Source organism: Quercus lobata, chromosome 12, assembly GCF_001633185.2.
Source record: "Quercus lobata isolate SW786 chromosome 12, ValleyOak3.0 Primary Assembly, whole genome shotgun sequence".
Taxonomy (NCBI): domain Eukaryota; kingdom Viridiplantae; phylum Streptophyta; class Magnoliopsida; order Fagales; family Fagaceae; genus Quercus; species Quercus lobata.
This window is the reverse complement of record NC_044915.1, coordinates 5,499,743-5,525,550: the sequence shown is the minus strand read 5'-3', so window position 1 is coordinate 5,525,550 and position 25,808 is coordinate 5,499,743. Positions and strand designations below refer to the sequence as shown.

The following is a 25,808-nucleotide window of genomic DNA, read 5'->3' as shown; positions in this document are numbered from 1 at the left end:
ATAATTACCCAAAAATATTTGCTTGAAAGGGGTCTGAATTTGGTTCTGGTGAATTTTCACTAGAGAAAAACTTTGGTTACTTCTTTATTGTATTTATAGCCAATCAAGCCTCAATTGTGACTAATATATCCATGATTAACCCTAAAAATGTAGAGAGAAGGCTGAGACTATCATATCCCCTTCAGAGAAAAATCTCTGTAGCCTCCGTACCTTCACCCTTTCCAAATTAACTTACCCTTTGAGAGGAGAACCCAACCAAACATCTTGATTCCTTTGTGTGTATTGGATTGGTGTTGGAAACCACAAAGGCAATTCCGAACCTTCAAGTGGCTTTAAAGAATGCAAAAGATTGGATTTATAGTCAACATCTAGACTTGCAAAACCGAAAGCTATTGAAGAGAAGCAATTGGTGCAACTTGTTGCTACTAGGTGGGAGGAGCTCGGATGCAAGAAAATATACATAGACCTATAGGGTTTTGTATCACAACTATCTTCATAGTTGATTAGTTTGATAGGTTTCACAAGAGCTGTATGGCATGGTTCTCATCTCTCAATCTATACCTTAAGTTTAAACCAAGCCCTTGCCATTCAATGGCTTTCTACCTGCATCATAAGAAAAGATTTAGTTAATCAAGAGAAGACCTCGTATCTCCAATCCCTTTTCACCATTATATAGTCTCTTTGGAACCATAGAAATCCAATGGTTCATGATGGGAAGACTCCAAATTCGATAGATATTATTCTGACTGCCTAATCTCTTGTCTGTAGGTAACAGGAGGCCTATAAAAATGAATAATCATAACCTCAAGATCTCAGCAAGCCGACTCAAACTCATATCTCAAATAGGAATTCGCAACTCATCATCAAAGTGGTTGGGCGTAGGAAAAGGAAATTCAGACAATAAAAAAAACTGAAATAGAATAATCATCGTGGAAGAGACTCTAGCTTTATGTCACAACCCAGTTAATCATGCTAAGTGAGTGAGCAGGTTGACATTACCATTCAAGTGATTAGCTTAATATTCTTTTAGGACAAGTACTAACAATATTTGTTTCTTAACTTCTATGGGTTCCAACTATTTTTACGATTAAAGGTTGGTTGTCATGACCATTTTTGGTCATGAAAGATAATTGCCTGATTGTCTATTTCTCTCTGATTATGTGCACTTTTGTGCTGTTTTTTTGAATCTCATTGTAAATTACATGATTTGTATTGGGATGTTGTGCTCCAGGCGGTTGCTTAGGATCGTTTATTTTGAAAATCAATAGCAATTCAGGCAGTGGCAGCTCAGTGAGTACCAGAACTGCAAAGTACTCCATAGCTTTGCAGTATCTGATTTTGGAGGGGATAACTGAAGACAGTGAACAGTAACATTGTTTGTAGATTCAGTCTATGAAAATATAGTTGTTAAATTACTCTCTTCTGATTGAACTAATTAAGTGTCTGAGTTCTACTATGTCACCATCATTATTGGAGCTCTTCTGTCACAAAGCAACTTCTAATTCTGTAGAAATGCTTAAAACTTCATAGTATTTATATCTTTTCGTATATGATTTGAATCTCACTATTTCAAATTTTTTAATACGCAGGGGTTTTATAAATTCAGCTCCAATTTTTTGTCTTAATCTTGGATCACATATTGATTGTGCAGATGAATTGGTTACCCTAAGAAAGAAATAGTAGGAATCAGGTTATTACTTCTTTGATGCTGCTCTCCTTTGGTTTGAATTTGTACATTTTTTCTAAGGTAAATAGGTAATGGACAATTCAGATATCATTCAAAATTTCAATGTGCATCATATTCTGGATCTTGGAAGCTTTAATTTCTATGGTATGGTGCCTTCGCAAGCAAACGAAATTGCATCATAGGACCAGAACTTCTTGGCAGTCTCTAATATCTAAAACTTAAAACTGAAAATTCACGTTTATCAAAATAGGCAAGCATAGGCAATTCTTTTCAATGCATAATAACAATCTATAACTAGATTTCCCATTACTACTAACTCGCCAAAATGTTTGTTTGACTCATCCATGATATTATTCTGCTGAAAGAAAGTTACATAATTAGCTTCTAAGACGAGTGCATCATTATTCATAGTTACAATCACTGCCAAGTTATAGTTTTTCACAACATAAACAAAAGAAAAACATCAACAGCAAAACCAAGAAGGGAAAATAGAAGATGACCCTTATATATTAGCATCACAAACTTCCCTTTGTGAATCGGATTTTTAGTAAACTCCTTTCTGATAATCGGGTTCATGAAATTCTCCTCCAAGATCATCACAAGCCTCTGCTGGGAACACCCTGTAGAGCAATCATTAACATATATAAGATAGTATTTTAATTACCCATTTTTTTTCAAATATGTCATTGCAAATTAAAATTCTTAAATTCCTAAGATCTTACGTCTTCGGCTCATTGTACTCGAAATACTCTCATCACCCTCTGCAGAAAACAAATCAGCAGTAGAAACATCCATGGACTCTTCCCCTTGTCTTGACAAAGCTTCTGCTACCACATTTTCCTTACCCTTCTTATACTCAACCAAAAAATTGTAACCAAAATTAGTAATCCACCTTTGTTGAGCTCTAGTACCCACTCTTTGATCCATCAAGTATATAAGACTGCTGATCAGTTTTTATAACAAAAGGTTTACCCACCAAGTAGTGCCTCCACTTTTGAACAGCTACCACCACAGCAAGGAACTCCTTTTCATAAGTGGAAAGAACCAAACTTCTACCTTTTAAGACTTGGCTGTGAAATGCAATAGGCTTTTGATCTTGCATTAGAACAGCACCAAGACCAAACCCATTCCACGGTGAAAGTCTTGGAAAATTCTGGAAGGGCTAACACTGGAGGATTAGAAATAGCAAGCTTGAGCTGTTGGAAAGCCTGAGCAGCAAGGTCAGACCAGACAAAAGAGTTTTTCTTCAAAAGAGCAGTCAAGGGAGCTATCTGACCGTAACTTTTAACAAATTTCCTGTAGTAACCAGTGAGACCCAGAAATCCCCTCAAGGCTTGACATCGTTAAGGACAGGCCACTGTTGAGATGAGATGCCCCAAATACTCCACTTCCTCACAAGCAAACATACATTTGGATTTATTGGCATATAAATGGTGTTTAGCTAATAAACCCAAGACAGTTCTAAGATGCTCCACATGGTCAGGCAAAGATCTACTGTAAACTAGAATATCATCAAAGAAAACCAAAACAAACTTTCTAAGAAATGGTTTAAACACCTCATTCATTAAAGATTGAAATGTTGAGGGGGCATTTGTTAACCCAAATGGCATCACTAAAAATTCATAGTGGCCTTCATGAGTTCGAAAATCTGTTTTAGGGATGTCTTGCTTCCTCATTCTAATTTGATGATATCCTAACCTCAAGTCTTATTTAGAAAAGAGACAAGCCCCGTGAAGTTCATCCAACAATTCATCAATAACAGAGATAGGGTACTTGTCTTTAATGGTAGCTTGGTTTAAAGCTCTATAATCGATATACATTCTCCAAGATCCATCTGCCTTCCTCACCAATAGGACAGGGGAAGCAAATGGACTCTGACTAATTCTAACAGAACCTATTTCTGACAATGATGTCATTTCATGGTCAAGAGCTTAAAATCCCAATTGATTACTCCTAATGTACTGAGCCAATAAGTTCCTTAAACCACTTCACAAACTCCTAAGGGCAACACATGTAATTGCACCATAAAAGTATAACCTTGCACCTGTATCGCCACATCTCTACATACCCCTTGTGTTTTGATAATTTAAGCAACAAAGCAGCATCAATGAAGTTATGAGTACTACCAGAATCTAAGATAATGATCAACCCTTCTCCCATAATTATGCCATTAACCCTTATTGTGCCTGGAGTGGGACTACCAACAAGTGCATACAGATTAATCTCAGCCTCTTCTATTCCCTCATCCTGAGACTTAATGACACCCTCCATACCATCTTCCATTTCAGTAATCTGCACCCCTGAAGCTGGAACTATCTCTACACCTTCTAACAAAAATAGCTTAGCACTCTTACACTTATGACCTGGTGCCCATTTATCATCAAAGTTATAACAGAGTCCCTTTTTCTTCCTCTCTTCCATTTGTGCTGGTGAAATTCTCTTAATAGGTATTCTAGTCTTAGCTTCTATAGGAGAATTGAACTTAGGCAAGCCAAGTATTGAAGACTTACCTTGTTCTTGCGGAAGCTTTGATGCTGGTAAAGAACGTTTATTTTACAAGGAGGGCTAGCATAATTACAAAGTTATTTGCACAGTTAACTACAGAATTCAAAACATCAATCCTAGATTGGAGGAATAAGCACGTCGGAAATGAATTCAACATATGATCACAAAGTTACTTAAAAACTTATGCTCCTGGCTTAGAAAGCAACTTTAGCATAGCAGGTAAACAATACCACATTAAACTATGGGTTATAGAATTTGTGGGTACGTGATCTGACTCAGTAGAAATGAATTCATGTCTAAAAGAAACACATGCACACGCACACACACATATAAGAAAATTCATGTCTGACTGTATTCATAGAAAACAAATAAATACACCAAATAAAGTACTTTCACTAATTTTACCAACCAGCAGCTCATATTGTTCTATCAGCTCATCAATCAAGCAACAAACACACTAAAAGGGATATGTTTATTTTGCCAAAAAGAAGAAAAAATGAGGCCAGAGTATGGCTCCTCCCAATCTTAAACGATAATATACAAGCAATACAAAGCTCTTAGCATCTTTTGAGCCATACCACGAAGCATCCACAATGAATCCTCAATCTCATTTACTTGATAGTAGCCCCTAAATAGACTAATTGGCACATTTTCAATACTAATCTCCTAGTTCAAGGCCATCCCAGTTCAGTTCCTCTGTTTATCCTCTCACTTAGCTTTTGATTCAAATGCAGTTAATGAATATTCCAGATGTGAGGAACATCTTGAACCAAAACAATAACAATCAAAATTCAAGAATGTACCATTTGTAAAAAGCCAAAAACTTAAATAAAAAATAACTGATCTTGACAGCATCACCAACCATAGGAATGTGTATTCAGAGTTAACACTACCTCTACCATATAGCAATTATAGAAACACATTAACAGGCAGTTATAGAAACATAGAGCAACCTATCAAGTTGAGGAAAAAAGCAAAGAACAGAGAGGTAAAAAAAAAAAAGAATGAGGAGATTGTAAAATGAACAATTATATTGAACCAGAATCGTTATGAAAATACAAATACCCTACCAAAACTTTTCAATAAGTGATACAAATAATGATCAAAACTTTGTTTTCATTTACATGAAGTCAGAAACTAAATTCCCTATCCCAAGTCATCCCACATCAAAATATTCATATACAGAAAAGTCCATTATCCACAGAGTAGTTTGTCACATAGGCTCATCCCTTCCTTCAGTGTCCACCAAACTTGGCAAGTCAGCTTCAGTGTCAGGGAATCTAAGTTGATTCACATCAAAACCAAAATCCAGTACTGTATCTGTGAAGTCAAGATTATCTTCTAATAGTGTTATAAGTTCTGCCGCATCAAATAACTCATTTTCAGAAAAAGCCAGCAATTCCTCCTGTCCATTATCAGTAGATTCATCCTTTACCAAACTACTTGTACTTTCATCAGCAGAAGCCTCAAATCCCGCAGGAGTAGGACCTGACATAGTGGAAACAGACTCTGGAAAGTTGAGTCTAGCCGAGGCAGCATACATTGCTCTTGCTGCTTCATCATTAGCAGAGGCGGCATCGTCAGCAGTATCAAATGTCCCAAGCCAGAGCTTCTTCCCCCTATTTGGTTCACAAATCTCCGCAACCCATTTGCCCCAGGTCCTTTGCCTAACCCCCCTGTAATTACACTGTAAATTCCCAGCCCCTCCTTTTCCTTTCATGCACCCCTTCTTTGGCCCTTTGGAGGAAAATTTACAAGCACGTTTCGCATCATCACCATAAGACTCAAGCTTCGCCAATGTCTCAGCCACAGACAATCCATTGCCTCTAGTCTTCCTCTTCTTTGAAGATTCCATGGGCACACCTTGATCAAGATAACCCATGTGAGACTTTTCCAGAAAACTCCAATGATTGCTCTGTTCAACGAAAAACAGAGAGATTCAGATAACAATGTTGGATTTCCCAAAGAGAAAAATCACATTAACCCTTTTGCAACAAAACCCCAGGAAAAAATCAAGAAAACCCAAAACAGAAAAAGGAAATTTAAAAAATCAGAAATTGTTTAAAAATAACCCAACCTCTCAGAGATTCAACAAAATCCCTGAAACCCTTAACAAAAAAGGAAATTTAAAAAATCAGAAATTGTTTAAAAATAACCCAACCTCTCAGAGATTCAACAAAACCCCTGAAACCCTTAACAATATTTGAATTTCCCAAACTGGAAAAATCACAAAACCTTTTTGCAACAAACCCCAGAAAAATTCAAACAAGAAATATAAAGAAAACCCAAAAATAAAATATAGAACAGAAGAAATTCAAAAAAAAAAAAAGTAGAATTTTTCCAAAAAATTAACGAACCTCTCTTAGTCGTAGAAGAGTGAAACCCCAACGGCAATGATTGTAAACTTGTGGTCTTTCTTTCTTGCGTTGAGTGAGGTTTGATTTATGAGTAAGAAAGAGAGAGAGAGAGAGCTTTTGTTTTGGATTCTTGGAGAGAAAGCTTGAGCCTTTAGAGAGAGAGAGAGAGAGTGTGTCTGAGGAGTGAGAGTGAGGAGTGAGGCGTATTTATAGTCTTCCCTAGTTGTCAGTTCGTGTGGGTTTAAGGAGAGAGATATTAGAGTTTTCTATATGGCGTGGCGCTTTTTGGACCGTTCGATTTTACTAAGTAAATTTCAAAACCTAAACGGTCAAGGAAAAACTTTTAGTTAGAGAGAAATCTTAGGGTTTTTGTTTCTTTTCCAGTTTCTTTTATGTAATGTCCAGTCCGCCTATAGTGTACTTTTTACAACTAAAAACCAAAACGTAAACAAAAACTTCCTTCTTCTTCTCTTTTTTTTTTTTTTTTTTTTTTTTTTTCAAAAAAGAAAGCTTATTCTTTATTTATTTAGACATTACATTCCAAATAAATTATGATAACAAGTTAGAATTTTATAAATTTAGGACCACAATATATAATATGGACATCACATAACTATGAAAATAATCAAAATAGTTGAAATAAATGATCATTGTAATTTTACCTAAAATAAACTACCTTAAAAATTAATAAATTACTCATTATTTTGGTAATAGATTTTCTTATATATTAAAGTAAAACATAAGAGAGAGTTGCTTGAGATGATTTGGCCATATGTTCAAACAAGAGCGATTAATGTACCCATAAAAAGGAATGAATTGATCTAGGTTGAGGGAACAAAAAAAGATAGAATAAATATATATATATATATATATATATATAATTAGTAAAATTATTATTAAAAAGGACACATCAATTATAAAAGTAATATAAAGTACAACTTCAAATATAATAGAATGAAAAAAAAAAAAAATGAACGTGATCAACCCTAACTAATCTATTAAGGATCCATAGCTGGACTAAAAATTTGGCTGAGACTAAGGGTTTTGTTGTTGAAAAAACCTTGTGAGATATCATTTTAGTAGAGTGTGTAGTTTTTCATTTTTGACTACTCTATTTTATGAAGTAAAAACAAAGAGAAGTTAGTTTGTTAATCTATTTATATACTTAAAATGTAATTTTTGTTTTTGTGATGGAATGCTATTTAATTTTTATATTTTTCAAATAATTTATTAAAAATTAGTCACTGTGGAAAAAATATTGAAAAGGAATAGCCTTTTTGCACGTGATAAAATTTTCATTGAAGTTCATACTTTAATTAAGAAATAAGTTTTGGTAATAAAAATTGAATTTGTTTCAAATGGGTTAGAAAGTTGTGTAGATTGAGCTTGAAGCATAATGGCTAAGGAGTAATTTTAAATTGGATGAACACTTACAACAAATTTAGAGCATGTATAATTTAAATAAAAAATGACACTTGGCATAAAAAAAATTACAATGTAATCCACAATCACTCAAAAGCAATCCAACCACTACCGACTACCGTAACCATAACTCAAAATCAACCCAACCACCACCACAACGACCCACAAATAATCATCCAAAATTGTACGGCACAACCACAATCCAAAATTGACCATTAATGGCAAGCCACATCCACAACCCATCAATTGCGAGCCTTAGCCACAACCCCTAAGTCTAACCAAATAGTGAGATTGATGACCATCAAACCCACAGCCACCAATAGTGGAGAGAGAGAGAGAGAGAGAGAGAGAGAGAGAGAGAGTAGCAATATAATGCTAAAAAATTTAAACATTTGACACATTTAGTGCAAGTCATTTTTTAATTTTAGGTGTGCTAAAATAGCATTTTGAATGTTTTAACATGCAATATGCCAGTGTTATTAGCCACTCCTTAACAAAGTCTCGTAAGTACAGATTAAATTATTTGTTTGCCACCTTGTGCACTTGATTCTTTAAACATTACACATATAGAATGACTTGAACAAAGCCACCACCTTGAAAACCAAACATATTGAGACCCTCACTCTATAACATTAAATTTCTTAATGCCTCGGAAAAACCTATTGTAAATACTACCTCAAATTTCCCTCATTTAGAATGCCTTGATATTCCAAAAACCCTCACACGACAAGTGCTAGAAAAGCAGCCATGTTTTAATTAGTTAAGTGGAAGTTAATAACTGCATTTGACTCTTATAAATACAGGAGGAAATAAAGGGAAATGCTAACGGATGCCCTTAGGGCATTAGTTAATAATCCATTTACCGAAAATTGGTGAAAACATTATTTTGGTTCCTACATTTTGGGGTCACAGTTAATTTGGTTCCTATATTTTAGCAACAGTTAATTTGGTCCATATTATTTTCAACTTCTAGTCAATTTGGTCTCTACCATTAACTTACTAACAAAAAATGCCTATGTGGCAAATGGTTTGCATTGTTGACATAATTAATGTTAAAATATTAAATGAGATGCTGACATGCCAAAATTTTAGTGGCTACCTCAGTGCTTTGATGGCTAAAAACCATGTTAGTTTTTTTTTTTTTTTTTTTTAAAAATTCTTTTCTCTACCAAATTTTTTTCTTCCCTTGTTTATTTTCCTTCTAATTTTCTTACAATTTTTTGACCAATTAGAATTTCATTTTAATACTCATTCACTGTTCTTCTTCTCCAAACCCAGATTCAGCCATTTAACCAAATCTAAAACAAATTTCAAAATTTTAAATGGCATCAAGGGATCAAAGTGAGCCCAAAAACCAAAACTGACAATCTTGCTTGTCTTTTCGAAACCATTCCTAGACCCATTGCTATCTCTATGAAGGCGTAAGATCTGGTTGTTTAGATCATCAACGATTGTGAAACCTTTAGATCTAGAGGATTCAGATTCATCACTTTTAACAACAAGAAGTCGATGGGATGGAGAAGTTTAAACAAAAATCTAATTTTGTGTCGACTTTAAGTTTAAACCCAACAAAGGAATTTGAAAACGATCGAGGCTGTCTTCTTCTTCAAGGGTCGATCATGAATTGATTTTTGTGAAAGTCAAGTTTGGATGATGGATTGGTTGGAAAAGAGAAAGGAGGGGGAGGAAGGGAAGTGACTATTAACTATCAATGATTGTGACTTTGTTGGGGAGTGAAGGTGGATCTCATGTTTGGAGTGTGAAGATATCAAAGGTGTATTCTAATCTACTGCCAAATGAGGCAAAGATGATGCTAAAGGAGGTGCTTGAATATTCAAACAAGGGTACTAGAAAATTGAGAGTGGGTTTCTTTGAGTCATATTCCTGGGTTTCATTATGACTTTGAAGTGTGAGACTTTTGTGGTGTAGAGATGACGTTAAATTGCTGAATTTGGGTTTAGGGAAGAACAATAAAATTCTAATTGTTCCAAAATACAATTACCGAATGTGGCTGCAACGTTCCAAAATTCAATGGGCAGTACAAGGAGACCGTAACACACGGTTTTTTCATAGTAAAGCAACCAACAGGTACCGGAAAAATTTCATTCATAAGCTTAGGAATCCTAATGGGCAATGGAGTGCAAATAGTGAGGAAGTAGCAGATATCATCATCCAATATTACAAAGATCTCTTCACTTCAGTTAATCCCACGTTTCCTGAAGAAGTTTTGATGACTAATGAAACTCGAGTTAGTGCACAAATGAATGAGAAGCTATCAGCTGATTTCAAGGCTTGGGAAGTACATGAAGCAGTGAAACAGATGGCCCCTCTTAAGGCACCAGGCCCGGATGGAATGCCCCCACTCTTTTTCCAACACTTTTGGCCTTTGGTTGGTGATGAGGTAACAACCACTATCCTACAATTCCTTAATACAGCCATGTTCCCTTGTCATTTGAATCATACTTTTATCTCCCTAATCCCCAAAGTAAAAAACCCGGAATTAGTTTCTGAATTTAGACCTATAAGACTTTGTAATGTGTTGTATAAGATTTTTTCTAAAGTATTGGCTAATAGGTTGAAGAAAATTCTGCCCAATCTCATAACAGAACATCAAAGTGCCTTTACAAAGAGTCGCCTTATTTCTGATAATATTTTGGTTGCTTTTGAGAGTCTTCATAGCATGCAGAATCACAAGTCCAAAAAAGATGGATATATGGCAATTAAGTTAGACATGAGTAAGGCGTATGACAGAGTGGAATGGTCTTTCTTGGAAGCAGTTATGAGGCGAATGGGGTTTACAGAAAGGTGGATCCAGTTGATGATGGTGGGAGTAAAAACTGTATCCTATTCTGTATTGGTGAATGGTGAGCCCAAAGGAATGATCAAGCCAACCCGAGGAATTAGGCAAGGAGACCCTCTCTCTCCTTTCCTATTCTTGTTGTGCACTGAGGGTTTGCATGGTCTATTTTCACAAGCAGCTGGGCAAGGAGAAATTCATGGATACTCACTCTGCAAAAATGGTCCCAAACTAACCCATCTTTTCTTTGCAGATGACAGTTTGTTATTTTGCAGATCTAATCCTCAGGAATGTGACAAAGTTTTGGAACTCTTGGATACCTATAGCAAATACTCGGGGCAGCACATCAACAAAAGCAAAACCACCATTTTCTTTAGCAAATCAACTAAGCTAGAGAGAAAGCAATACATCAAAATTGCTCTAGGAGTTCCAGAAATTAGAAGCTATGAAAAGTAATTGGGATTGCCATCTTTGATAGGGAGAAGGAAGAAAGCAAGTTTTGAATATATCAAGGAGAGAGTTTGGAAAAAACTTCAAGGATGGGGGGAAAAATTGTTATCTCAAGCCGGGAGGGAAGTGCTCATAAAAGCCGTTGTTCAAGCCATTCCCACCTATACCATGTCTTGCTTCAAACTTCCGGTGGGATTATGCAATGAAATTGAGGGTCTTATTAGAAAATTTTGGTGGGGCCAAAGAGGAGATAGACGCAAGATCCATTGGGTAAAGTGGAGCACTATGTGTAAATCGAAAAAGGAGGGGGGTATGGGCTTCAAAGACTTGGCTTTGTTCAATGATGCTCTCCTAGCAAAACAGGCTTGGCAGCTCCTTCACAACGAAAACTCACTTTTCTACCGGGTTTTCAAAGCTAAGTTCTTCCCAAATTGCTCTATATTGGAAGCCTCGGATTCAGCCAAAGGGTCCTATGCTTGGCGCAGCATATTGAAAGGCAAGGAAGTGTTGAAAAAAGGAGGGAGATGGAGAGTGGGAAATGGCAAGGACATCAGCATTTGGAGTGATGCTTGGCTGCCATCTATCTCTACACCAAGGGTGAGTAATCCGATGGGGATTGACTTTCCAGAAATTAAGGTTAATTCCTTGATTAATGCCCAAACACAAAACTGGGATGAGGATTTGCTGCATGCTTTATTCAAGCCAGAAGAGGTCCAACTCATTCGGGGCATCTCGCTTGGTGACGTTTCAGCTAGAGACAAAATGGTATGGCCTCATACACAATCTGGAATCTACACGGTTAAGTCAGGTTATCATTTACTTTCAAAGGAGAAGGAGAATTCAGACCCTCTTAATACAAATCCTGCCCCACCACAGAAGCTTTGGAAGATCATTTGGAGCCTCTCGGTACCACCAAAAGTCCGAAACTTTTTGTGGAGGGCTGCAAGAAATGCCATCCCAGTTAAAACCAACTTGGTCAAACGGCAGGTGCTTCAGGAAGAGGTCTGTGATCACTGCAAAACACATATTGAGGACGTGCTTCATGCCTTGTGGTTGTGCCCCTGTTTGAACGAAGTCTGGGAATCGGATATGCGTTGGAACTTCAGGAACACAGGACATTGGGATGACTTCCAAAAACTTATAATGCATGTTCATGAGGCCGGGCTTGACTTGGAATTGTTTGCCACGGTGGTTTGGATGTTATGGCATCGAAGAAACCAAATTAGAGTTAGCAGTAACTCCGCTCGGTCATATAGCTGCCGGTGCTCGACAGCAGTTGCAAGATTACAGTCGGGTGCAACCAGCGAAGACAGCTACTGAGATGACAAATCGCCACACAGCAATGAACTGGTCTCCCCCACGAAGCCCATTCCTGAAGATTAACTATGACGGAGCAGTGTTTCGAGATTCAAGCAGTGCAGGTTTGGGAGTTGTGGTCCGTGACAGCGTGGGAGAGGTTCTTGCCTCACTAGCAGAGAACATTCCTCTTCCTCAGACAGTGGCAGACGTGGAGGCAGCAGCTGCAAGAAGAGCCATCATGTTTGTTAGGGAGCTCAACCTTAGCACGGTAATCTTAGAGGGTGATTCGGAGATCATCAACAAAGCAATTCAAGCGGAGGAGCAGTCCCTAGCCTCCTATGGTAACCTCATTGAGGAGATAAAATTGCGTGCAGAATATTTTCTCAGTTTTAGAATTTCTCATGTTAGAAGAAATAGGAATTCTGTAGCACATAGCCTTGCTAGACATGCTAGACATGTTAGCGGTTTAGTAGTTTGGATGGAGGAGGTTCCATCCCACATTTTACCTGTACTCTTAGCCGACGTCGGCTAACCTTACATATTAATAATAGTCGATTCAATTTGTTTCTCAAAAAAAAAAAAAAATTCTAATTGGTTAAAGAAATTGCAAAAAAAATTAAAATAAAGAAAATAATTTTTTTGGTAAAGAAAAGAATTTTTTTTTAAAGTTGATGTGACTTTTTTTTTAACATCTAAACGCTGATGTGGCCACTTAAATTTTGACATGTCAGCATCTCATTTAATATTTTAAAATTAATCATGCCAACAATGTAAACGGTTTGCCACATATGCATTTTCCATTAGTGAATTAACGGTAAGGACCAAATTGACTACAAGTTAAAAATAACAGAGACCAAATTGATTGCTATCAAAATGTAAGGACCAAATTGACCGTAACTCTAAAATATAGGGACCAAAATGGTATTTTCACCAAGAAAGTTTTTATGAAAAAAAAACAATTAATGTTATGATAGTTTTTTTTTTTCATTTCCCATAAAAATGGTGTTAAAAATTTCCTAAAATGGATTATTAGCCATTGTCCTAAGGGCACTCATTAGCATGACCCAAAAAAAAAAAAAAAAAAAACTGGAGGTTTGTGACACACTTCCATAACACTATTTCATGAGAGTGATAACACAACAAAGAGTAGTGCTCAAATCACTGTAGTTTCATAATAATTTTAAAATAATAAAACTTAGATGATAAGTTGTTATTGATCCTTGTTTGGGCCACTTTTTTTTTTTATCTAAGAACAACTTAACCCCAATACTTTATTATGCAAATATTGTAAAAATAGAGGAAGTCTAAAGATACAACAAAATGTTATATCATTTTTTACAATACCATTGTTTTTAGTTGTGGTGGGTTCCAAAGTCTAATTTTTTTTTTTCTTTTCTTTTTTATCTATGAGAGATTGACATAAGTTACAACACAACTTGTGAAAATATTTTTTTCCGTAGTTTTATATATAAAAGAGAAAATGTATGTCTACAATATTTTCATAACAAATCTAAAGTATCAGATTGTTACTAGTGGGCAAAAAAAAAAGAGAAGTGTTATGTCCACAACATTTTTATAACACTTTCACAACAAATCCTAGATAGTAAGTTGTTATTGCTTACAAGTTTATAATTTGAATTCAAAATTAAAATTATTTTTTTACCCACAAACCAATAACAATCTATCATTTAGAATTTAGTGTGAAAGTGTTGTGAAAATGTTATGGATATAACATTTTTAAAAATAGTTTTAGTTTGGTTCAAATTAGAACTAGTAACAATTTACATCTAGGATTTATTATGCAAGTGTTGTGAAAATATTATAGATGCAAAATTTAAAAAAGAAAAAGGAAAAAGAAGAAGAAGAAGAAGCTTATGAAACATTCCATATGTGTACTACCACCGTCCTTGCTTGCCATGTATACAACGATAAAACAGTCCACGACACATCACACACACACCAAGTCTTTACAGTTTGTGAATCAGTTATAGCAGCTACATAGTATTAGCTCACACATGCATGTCATAAACGTGTCATATTCTAACTGGTCTCTAATATCTTGCAAAATGCTTTGATGATTTCCTAGTACTATGCTCCTTTATTCATTTTCTGTCATCTGGCAAATATTTCAATTGTCTGTACAGGTCTATTACATGGTGCTTTTTTATTTGCTATTTTCCTTACATGCAAAGCACTAGATCATATAACACACAAACACACAAAAATATAAATAAAAAGACAACTTGAAATCAAGGGAATTGAGCCTAATTTTTGCATATTTTCAATAGTTTTTTAGACTGTCCTCTTATAAGGATGGAAATGGGGTAAGAAGGGGCCGAGGCATGGGTGCCCTGATCTTGCCCCAACGCACAAATCTATATATATCTAAAAGCTGAAGCGTAATATTTATTGTTGCTATGCTCCAGTTGAGCCACGTCAGCGACCACCCCATTATCATTTTTTTTCTAATTTTCCTATAATTTTTTTTAACATTTAATTTTATATTTTATTTTAATATTTACACTTTTTCCAACATTTCTCCACCCTTACCTTTTCATCTCCCCACTACTCTCTACATAAATATTTTTCTTTTTCTTTTCATCTCCTCACTACCCTCTACATAAATATTATTATTCTTCTTTTTCTTCATCTTCCTTTATTTTGTCTCTTCTTATTCATACTCTCTTACTATAAATTTGTAACTATCTATTCCATTCTATGCATGATTTTCTTTCACAAAAAAAAGGTTCTATCTCTCTCTCTCTCTCTCAATTTTTTGATGAATTTTTTATACATTCTTCTATTTATGCCAAATTACTAATCTTTAGGAATCCTTTCTTTTATTTTATTTTTTTTTTCTACACTAGAATCATTATGCTCATTTTCTCACTTAATTTAATCGGGTAGTTTGTTGGAATTCAAAAAAAAGGTTCTCTCTCTCTCTCTCATTCGCTCTCAATTTTTCGATGAATTTTTTATACATTCTTCTATTTATGCCAAATTACTAATCTTTGGGAATTCTCTCTCTCTCTCTCTCTCTTCTTCTTCTTCTTCTTCTTCTTCTTCTTCTTCTTCTTCTTTTTTTTTTTTTTTCTTGTCTATGCTAGAATCATTATGCTCATTTTCTCACTTAATTTAATCAGGTAGTTTGCCAGAATTCAACTAAAACCAGACAATAAGGAATTTTACAACATTGGAGAACACTTGAATATATACCAGCCAAAAATTGAAAGTTAGCAAATTAGTGGAGTTATGATTAAGCTTCAAACGAGATTGATGGTATTGCCAATATTCTTTAATTAGCATCCTTATTTCTATTTCTCTATATATGTTTCCTAGTATTAGTATTAGTCTCATTTTTATTTTCTCTATTATATTCTAGGTAAACCTAGAGTTCTTTAAAACTCCACATTGGTTAATGCCATTTAGATTTGTTTTTTAAATTTTCTTTTTTTTTTCTCTCTTTAATTGTTAAATGTTATCCTACTTTTGTTCTTTCTTATAAATCTAATTAATGTTGATGGTTTTTTTTTTTTGGTTAGTTAAGGTTGATGATTCTTTCTTATAGAGAAAAAAAAATTAAAAACAATTGAATTCCATATAAACCTGTACCTAAAGGGGACAGAAGCCTTTGTTTATTTGATTAGAGACAATATATTAAAGGGGCATATCCTTTGGCCATTGCATTGCATTTCTTAGAGGTTAAAAGATAAAGCTTGTCATTATAGGAAAACATTTTGGGTGGGAATAAGGGCGTCGTCATTTTGTTTGCTCTAAAAGTAACAAAAGATCCTATTATTAAGGAAGCCCACAATCATATCACATGCTTATTACACTAAACATGAGCACAACCCATTATTCTCTCTTACCATGTTTCTACTACATTTGCATTTAGCAACCTAAGATTAGAATTTATTCCCAATAGAAGACTTGTAGAATCATTTAGTTTTTATAGGAAACTAGCCGCAGACTCGCATGATGCGTGAAAATATAAATATTATGCAATGAAGTGTAATATATAAAAAGTAACAATTATTTCAAGCATTGTCTTTTTTTCCCCCCAAAAAAAATATTTTTACACTTATTTTATTTAATCTTTTTATCTCTACAAATATATCATTTTAATATTTTTTTTTGTGCATTTCATTAATATTTTTTTAAGGTGAACCCTATTCTTCTAACTTTGTTGTAGTGTGTTACATTTGCTTAATATACAACTCATCTCTTAAGGAATAAGGAAATTATCATGATAATAAAAAATTATCACAAAATTACAATGTTAACTTAACCAAAATTAAAATAAAACTAAAGAAATAAAAAAATAAATTTTATAATAATTTATTAGTCAAATAATTGGTAGGCATATTCAAATTTCTATTTCCAAAAACAACTAAGTATTAATCCAAAGCAAAATTCAATCAAAATTATAAAAGGGAAAGAAAAGACTTTCTGATGGGAAATTAAAAAAACACAATACTAAAACACATATTAAAAAAAAAAAGCATCAATCTTAAATTTTTTTTTTTTTTGATAAGTAAAACCATTAATCTTAATTAGAGTTATAAGAAAGAACAAAAATCTTTTATGCAATTGTTCTCTTTATTGGTATTTATTGTTATATATTATTTTTACTTTTTTTATTTTATTTTATTTTTTATTTTTACATTTACACTTTGTCCAAGCTTTTTCCATTCCTTTATCTTTTCATCTCCCAACTACCTTCTACCTTAATATCACTATTCATCTCCCACATCTTCTATATCATTAAATTATTTATATTTTTCTCTCCTTTTTATTTAAAAAAAATTAAAATTTTACTTAAATTCAATAAATAAAAGTGTCCTCATAAAGTGGAGTAATACTAGGGACACACTCTTTCTCAAACCCAATACATCAAAGAAAAAATATAATACTAAACAAATGCCAATTGGGAAACAAACACTAAATTAAAAAATAATAATAATAATGAGGAAATCAAACCAAATATAATATAAAGAAACTAATAGTTATGAATATACTAACTTAAGGGTAGCAAAATTAAATGGAAAAAAAAAAAAAACTACAATACATATTTAATGCAATAAAATCTTTATCAAATTTTGGAAAACAGTAGGTTGCCTATGGGGAACATTAAAAACTTTACAGTGCAATAAAATCAACTGTTATATTCACTTAAAAAATTAAATCAATAATCAATAATTAAACACAATCATAGCAATATATTTAAACTTAAAACTAATCAAACTCTAATTCATAACTAAAAGGAGATGTTCTCATGTAATAATAGAAATTAAATAAGAAATAAAGTTAGAAAATTTTTAAATCCCTTTTTTGACATTTCATTTAACTTTATATATATATATATATATATGTATGTATGTATGTATGTGTGTGTGTGTGTGTGTGTGTGTGTATGTATAATCTTCATACACAATTACATTTAAAAATCTAATAAATGATATTACATCTCATTTAATACCTCTGTTATGAAAATCATTAGCCAGTAAATATATGATAATAGAAAAAAAACGTTATAACTGAAATTATGAAAAAAAAGTGATAAAACTAATTAGCTACTATCATTATGAAGTAGTAGTTTATGATTTTACACATCTAAAGAAGTGGAATATATAGAGTTTACTTAAGGTATATGTAAAGATTCACATTAAAAAAAAGATATGTAAAGGTTAAAAAAAAATATATTCTATAAATAAATAAAAAGGTATATGTAAGGTTTTTATTAACTTAAAAGAAAATGAAAAATCAATTATTAAAAACAACAACAACAACAATAACAACAACAACAACAAGAATATAGGGGTAATTACATTCCCCTTCATTGAGGTTTGAAGAAATGATACTCTACTCCAAACTTGAAAGGAAAAAATATTTTCACCAATTACATTTGTTTGACCAAACTTTGTTAAATTAATATTAAAATATTGTGTGCTAACCTGCCTATACTTAAGGTAGGTTCAAAAATTATCCTTAATTTTAAAATTAAATTATCTTATTTTAAAATTTTAAATTAAAGTGTATTTCAAAATATTTAGAATTTTTTTTTTTGCTTTTTTCCCCCCTTTTCTTTTCCCAATGAGTTATGGAGAGATTTTTCATTTCAAATGTTTTGGTATTTTATAAATTTGTATTTTAATTCTAAAGTTATGAGTAATGTCTTTACTAACCATGGTTAAACATTTATAAACAGATTCTTAAATAAATTTAAAATATTTTGTTATTAATACAAGCAAAATGGGAGAGTGTTATTACTTATTACCCCAAATATATTTAATAAGATTACTGTAAAAAAATATTATCTCGCGCAATGCGCGGGTCTGCGACTAGGTGGGTATAATTCCCAGTGCCAACCCTACCCCTATCAAACTCTGCCTGTCAACCTACACCAAGGAGTCCATGATACCGTTAGTAACCTACATTAACCACCAAACCAAGCCATATCATGCTGCCAATGGCTGCTCCAAACCCACCTGAAGCTTCACCCATCAACTACTGCTAACCATCACCGGCCATTAAAGCCACCAAACCCCCATCACCACGCATGATGAGAAAGACAAAGAGAGATGAATTGGGTGGAGTGAGTCCATTAGTACACTTCTTCTGTTGAGTGATTGAGTTCATCACTTTGAACTTTTTAAGGTTTCAAGGAAATAACATTACATAATCAAGCTTGCAAAGATATTTTCCTATGTAGATGACCTGATTAATTAATAATACATGGTTAAGATATACCCTATATAGTCTACTAAATTATTTAATTTTTAGATGTTTTCTTTGATTATATTGTATCTTTCCTTTCTCTTTATTAAAATACTGCATTGTTTTCCTGCCTTATATATGTGTCCAAAATTGCAAAATATGGCACCATGCATTCGTATCAGATAACCCTTATGCTCATATAAATACAACATTGGGCATCGGCCATAAGTAAACAATTTTGTATATATATACAAATTTTCCTTTTGTGGTTTTAATTTTCTGTAGCATTCATATCAGTGATCATCTGTCAATGGAAAACAATTTGATAGACATTTCTCAAGCTGTACATTTCAAATGGGAGAAGAATCCAGGACATGTAACTACCCAAAAAGTAGATTTCAAAAGGGGGATGGATGCAGTAAATGCAACGTGTCCACTACCCCATGCTCATCCTGTATGCATCTTGAACAAATGGCATCACTAATGGACACAAAGGCCAATGAGTTTTCAGATGAAACCACATGTAAGGAAAAGGTAGCGCCTGGGAGCTATATTAGTGATGCTGAACTCTTATCTCCTTCATCAAGTTGTGGATGCAACTGTGAACAGCACGCGAGCAGTGAGATGAGTAACATTTTTAGAGCATGTTCGAGTCATGATTCATTCTCTGAAAACATAAAAAGTAAAGCTGCTTTAAGGTCTATGGACGTTTCAAAAAACAGTGAGATGCTTGTAAACCACAAATATGGTTTTCCTAAACCACAAATAGTTTATCCTTAAACATACTCAAATCATCTACAGAAGCAGAAAGAATTAGAGGGCCTTAGGGATAACATATCGTGCATCAGTAGATCAGACGACACAAAAACTAGTGCTAGTGACATGAAGAATTTATCATGTACTTCAGCTTTAATTGATGGTTCTCCTGCAGATAGAAAGGCTATTAATGATCAATTTTCTTTTCATTATCGGGGTAGTAGTCATTTTGACAAAGTGACCACTTATCATCCTTGGAGGCCAAACAGAGAATCTTCATAGGCAGTAGCGGATTTTTCAAGCAGATTAGATCAATCAGAAATTTCTTCCATAAGAGATTTCTTTGGCGGTGTCAGCTCGCTAAAGGTGTGTCTTTTAGATTCTTCATTATTTGGCGAATCAATTTTTTCATGATAATGGATTTGAAATTTATGTGTTTATTTTCAGGGAAAGCCTTCTAATTGCTCTGAGGAACAAGTGGAATCATCATTAAAAAAAGTGACAACATTCAGGGTTGGTGGTCAATTGCAAGATGTGAATATCCATGTCGTATCTGTGAAAGATGATACTGAAATGAATAGTGGAAACCCAGTAATTGAAGTTGGATCATGTTCAAATCAAAAGGTCCGGGTTGGGAATTCTAGTGAGTTGGTTGAGGAACCCCATAAATGAAAGCATCCTTCGCAATCCCAGCTTGCTGGCTATAATGATAAATCAATGACATTGGAGTATGAAGTATGTAATTTAGTGGACTGCTTATCTACCTAATTGAGATATCATGAAATCTAATTCGAAATGTTTATTAAGTTTCTATTTGGCTGTTAAAAACTCAAACGATTAAAAAGAAGTTTCCATGAACCTAAAAACTGTATCTTTATTCAATTTTGCTGTTGCTTTCTGAGTTAGATGTGGTGTCGAGACATTGTCAACACCTAACCTTACCACTCCCCTCCCCCCCCCCCCCCCCCAACCCAAAAAAATACACGAGAGAGAGAGAGAGAGAGAGAGAGAGTAGAATATAACTGTACTGCTTGCAATACTGCTTAATTGGTTGGTGGCTTTCATGTGGGTTCCTAAGGTCGCCTTTGTGGCACTGTGCCACAAACTTTAGTTGATCACCTATGAAGAGATATAGACACTGTCTTTTGTTCCATAACTTTCTTTAAAATGAAGGCCGGCATAATGAAGAAAATATAGAGGTTGTTTTCTGTTGCAAGACTTTCCTTAAACTGCACACTAGCATAAGATTGCTTAGATTGCAACACTAACATGGAAAATTACTATACTATCTTATACTCTGCAAGTTATCTGAATGTTAATAATTTCCAATTTTAATGTCATTAATATTTCAATAGCTCTTTGAAGGTAGTAAGGATTATAAGGTATGGTTAGTAATATAAGCATTAATTTTATGATATTTATAGCTAGTGACAAATATATTGTTCAACATGTTAACTTTGTTATCATTATGCTATTTTTAATATCACTTTATTTTTATTTATTTATTTATTTATTTTTTTTTTTTTTTGAGATCACTTTATGGTTGATGGTAATAGATGGAAAGCAGAATCACAAAGGTATGCATTTTTTAGGAGTTAGACTTGGCAATGAGGATGTCATCTAAGACAGCCTTTTCATAGGTTATGAAAATCAAGTAATGCACTAGTAAGAAAGAGTGAAATTTGAGGTAGGAGGATAGACCTTATTATCAATGATTTAGTTGAAAATATTTCCCTATATAGAGTTAATTTGCAAAGGTGAATTTGTGTGGCTTATATAATGAGCATGGCCATAAGGTTATATTGAGTTAATTGGAGTCAATCATATAAGCAGTTGTAGAATATGATTGAGTTAATTGGAGTCAATCATATAAGCAGTTGTAGAATATGATTGGTTTTAATTTCTTTTTTGGTATTATAAAATAAGTTATTACTATTGTATTTTCTATATCACCAAACAGGACAAAGTTACGTACAGTATCTTAGTATCTTAGGTTTAATGGTACACTGACTTAGGTGCACTACATTAGGTTCCCCAATTATATTCAAAAACCTTATTGCATTGACCGATAAATTAAACACAAACAGTATTATTATTTACAAGGACAATCAAATTCAATGCAACTTTCTCAAAAAAAAAAATATATATATATATAATGCAATTATATGTTGGAATATAATTGGGGAACCTAATGTAATAAATCTAAGATATTGAACCCAAATTTTACCTCACCTAAAAATTCATTGATTGTTTTTTTCTCTTTGATGGAGGTTTTACAGTCTAGTATTATGTTTCAATAATCGAATTTCTAGGTGCTGTTTGGAATGAATAGCTTAAGTTAGCAATGTATTTAAGATCATTTTCATACCACTTCACAAATTCGAAAGACTTGTCCATTGATCAAATTTAGGTTATTTAGCTCTTTCAATGCTTTCACCGAGGCCATAGATCTAGAACGGGCCATCTTCCATGAGCATTTTTCCCATTAAATTCCATTTAGAGCGACAGCCTCCAGTCCATTCTCCGCAATTATAACCCTCCCAACCACTGTGATGAACATGCCTTTTGTTCTTCCTCCTATTTTGAAATACTTTAACTAATTTTAAATAGGTTATACAGTGATCACTGTTTCCACCACTGCTATCAACTGCTATGCTGGCTAGATGAAATTAGGTTACATGAAGCTCCCAATACACAAGGCTATATATTACCTTTTCTGGTCTAGGAGATTTGATTGATAAGCAACTTTACCTGCAAATAGGAGATTTGATTGATAAGCAACTTTACCTACAAATTTTGGAAAGGTTGATTCCTGAACTCGCCTGCAACACATCGCGTTGGAGGAGAGCACTTGCTATCGCACCAAGATCTGACACTAATAAAATTAGTGTATATATAGTAGACTTAAATTGATACATGTGAACTTATTGGACATACTCAACATGTTGGTATCACACCAAATTTGATAGTGAAGGTTGGATATTTTTTGTTACTTACAGAATTTGATAAAACCATCATAAACAAAATTATGACTTCTGGTACTGCACCATTAAATATATTCAAAACTTTTACACATATTTGCATGAATAAAATTAAAATTTTAAAATATTATATTTTGACTTGCTTTTGGATGAAGCCAAGCTATAGTTTTGACTTAAGTCATACGTGCGCCATTGCATGTAAATCTATATGTCTGTCTGCTTACTTGTCCATCGTCATTTTCCTTCTTCATGGATGTAGGATACTAGGATCTCTGTAGTTCTTTTATATATTGTCTATAAGAAAAACATTGACAGACTAATTTCCTTTTGCAATTGAACAGATGAGAGTTTGTGATATCTGTGGAGATGCAGGACGTGTCACGTGAGGATTTGCTTGCTATTTGTAGCAAATGCAGTGATGGGGCAGAGCACATGTAAATGACTAATCTTCTGAATCTTTGACTCTCTCTCTCTCTCTCTCTCTCTCTCTCTCTCTCTAACACACACGCATATTTTTAATAAATTTTAAAAGAAAACTTCCTGCATGAGTGTTCCATCATTGTCTGCCTTTGGGAAACAGCTATTGCATGTGTGTTGTGCTGGATAAAGTTCCTGAAGGCAATTGGTTGTGCGAAGAGTGCATGCTTGAGGAGAAAATTGAAAAAGGAGATCAACATAAAGATCAAAAAGCAGCTAGAACATCAAAAGTATCATTCATGCAAAAAAGTATGGAAAGCTCTGGAAATTCTAGCACTTTAAGATGTAAGGATGGTTTAAAATTGAATGTAGAAAAATCAGGTGTCAAGGAATTCCAAACAAAGAAAGTAAATTCTTCTTCTCTCTTCTCTGCTAAGAAACCTGCAAGCAATATAGAAGCTGTAACAGCGACAAAAAGGACTCTTGAAACAAATGTGAAATTATCCGGGGCATCAAGAACCTTCAGACGAGGTCCACTTCGTGGTAACTCTTCATTTAAGAACTCGGGTAAGTCGAAAATGAAGCCAGACCATCAAGTTAATTCTTTAGATAACCAATCTTCAAATTATATTCCTGAAAATAACAAAGTTGGTTGCAGTGGGATAAGTTAATCATGTGTTGACTTGTTCATTATAATGTTTGTTTGAGATTTAGTTCACTTAATTTAAAAATTTTGACCTCACAGGTTCTCTTCTTAAGTCAAAATCGTTCAACATTATGGACTCAAAAGTGAAAGGTCAACTTTCAAAAGACATTGTTGTCCAAAAGAAAAAATTTTCCAGCAATACTGCTGCTGAGGATAAGAGAATAGAATGTTCCAGAATGATGAGAAAATCTATGTCATTTAGCTCAAATGCTACTGATGCGAAGGTTAAACCACTAGCTTCCAATTTTTCTCTTGTTGAGGATTTGAAGAAATTAAACCATGCAAAATGGAACTCAACTCAAGGGAAGTATACATCTGTGTTACAATCTAAAGTTAGTTCACCAGTTGCTAATTCTGGTGTTTCTGCATCAATGAGTGGAAATGAAATTGTATCGCGTGGTGAAACCTTTTCATCAGGATCCAAATATCATGATATTGAGGTAGTTGAGGGTCATGAACAATCAAACAATTCATTGAATGGATTTAGTCATCTTGCTAAAAAAGGCTTAAAAAATCGAGGTGAATTTGATGATGTGAGCCGGCATATTGAGCATTCCACAGAAGCAGCATGTTCAATAAAAACGAATAATTCAAATACCACATTTCCTTCCAATGAAAGGCCTTATTTGAGAAACTTTACCTCATTTACAACAGTCATTCTGAAAGTTCAAATATGTGTATAAACACCCTTGAACGTTTAGACCCCCAATTTACAAATTAACTAATTCAAGTTTTATGTCAAACAACTAGTGTGCGGAAAATGAACACAAGCTATAATATAGAATTGGATAAACTATCTAAGCCAAATTAAAATCACAATCTATAGCAGATAATAAAAGGTAAAGATAAAAGGGAAGGAAGATGCAAACACAAAGACAACACGCGATGTGTTATAGAAGAGAAAACCGAAGCCCTTGGCGTAAAACCTCTTCGCCGCCCTCCAAGCAGTAAACAATCCACTAGAAAATATAGTTGGGATATATGGACAGCAATAGACCCTCCAAGCCTAATCTACTCAGTGCACCTAAGCCCTCCAAGTTTCTTACTCCAACGAGGTTGCGCCGAACCTTTTTCTTTTCTAGCTTCCCGAATTCCGCTACTAGACCGTAGCATCAACCAATGTAGATTGGTTTCTTCCTAACTGCTTCCGAGAAAACCAAACAGCCCTCTCACAGTGATGAATATGGTGAGAACAAGGTTTTGGTAAAAAGCCTCTCAAGGATTTGATAATAGAGAGGAAGAGAGTTGAGGAATTTGAAGAGACTCTAATGTATAGATTGTAGGTAAATCAATCTTGTTTTTCTTTAGGGTTTCTCTCTCAAAATTCTCTCTAGAAGCTCTCTTTCATTTGTGGGTATAAGGGGTATTTATACTGGAGTGAGTGAGGAATATGAAACGTCAGGTTTTACAAAACAGGGGTAGCTCGCGGCTTGACCTCGTGACTTGACTGAGTCGCGAGATCCAGTCGTAAGATAACCGTATGGCCAGTTGTCCTGTTTTGTCCTATAGTGCTCCAGCTAGCATGATTGTTCACCTTCTGGCACGCTTGGCACGTGTGCTGCGTTTGGCGGCTTGAAGGTGCGAGCCACCCGCGAGAACAAGCCGCGAGTCTCTGTTTTCTTGTACACTCTTGAGCAATCAACATTCTATCTCACTCACTACCCTTACAACAAACCCACCTAAATACAGGGTTACTAAATGTTGAAATACAAGC

General features: G+C 34.1%; 1 protein-coding gene and 1 pseudogene across 1 annotated transcript; one reads left to right on the top strand and one right to left on the bottom strand.

The window, feature by feature from the left end:
* Window positions 1-5,241: 5,241 nt before the first annotated feature.
* On the bottom strand, window positions 5,242-6,698 carry LOC115972538 (dehydration-responsive element-binding protein 2A-like). The gene is made up of 2 exons (XM_031092861.1): window positions 6,550-6,698; window positions 5,242-6,107 (listed from the first exon to the last, which is right to left on the bottom strand). The coding sequence occupies exon 2, from the start codon at window positions 6,072-6,074 to the stop codon at window positions 5,406-5,408; it is 669 nt and encodes a 222-aa protein (XP_030948721.1). The 5' UTR covers window positions 6,075-6,107; window positions 6,550-6,698; the 3' UTR covers window positions 5,242-5,405.
* A 3,112-nt stretch (window positions 6,699-9,810) lies between these two features.
* LOC115970128 lies at window positions 9,811-24,777 on the top strand (annotated as a pseudogene).
* Window positions 24,778-25,808: the final 1,031 nt, after the last annotated feature.

What these genes read in the sequence shown, in the direction of transcription:
- LOC115972538 (XM_031092861.1), bottom strand. Translation starts at nt 6,074, where the DNA reads ATGGGTTATCTTGATCAAGGTGTGCCCATGGAATCTTCAAAGAAGAGG.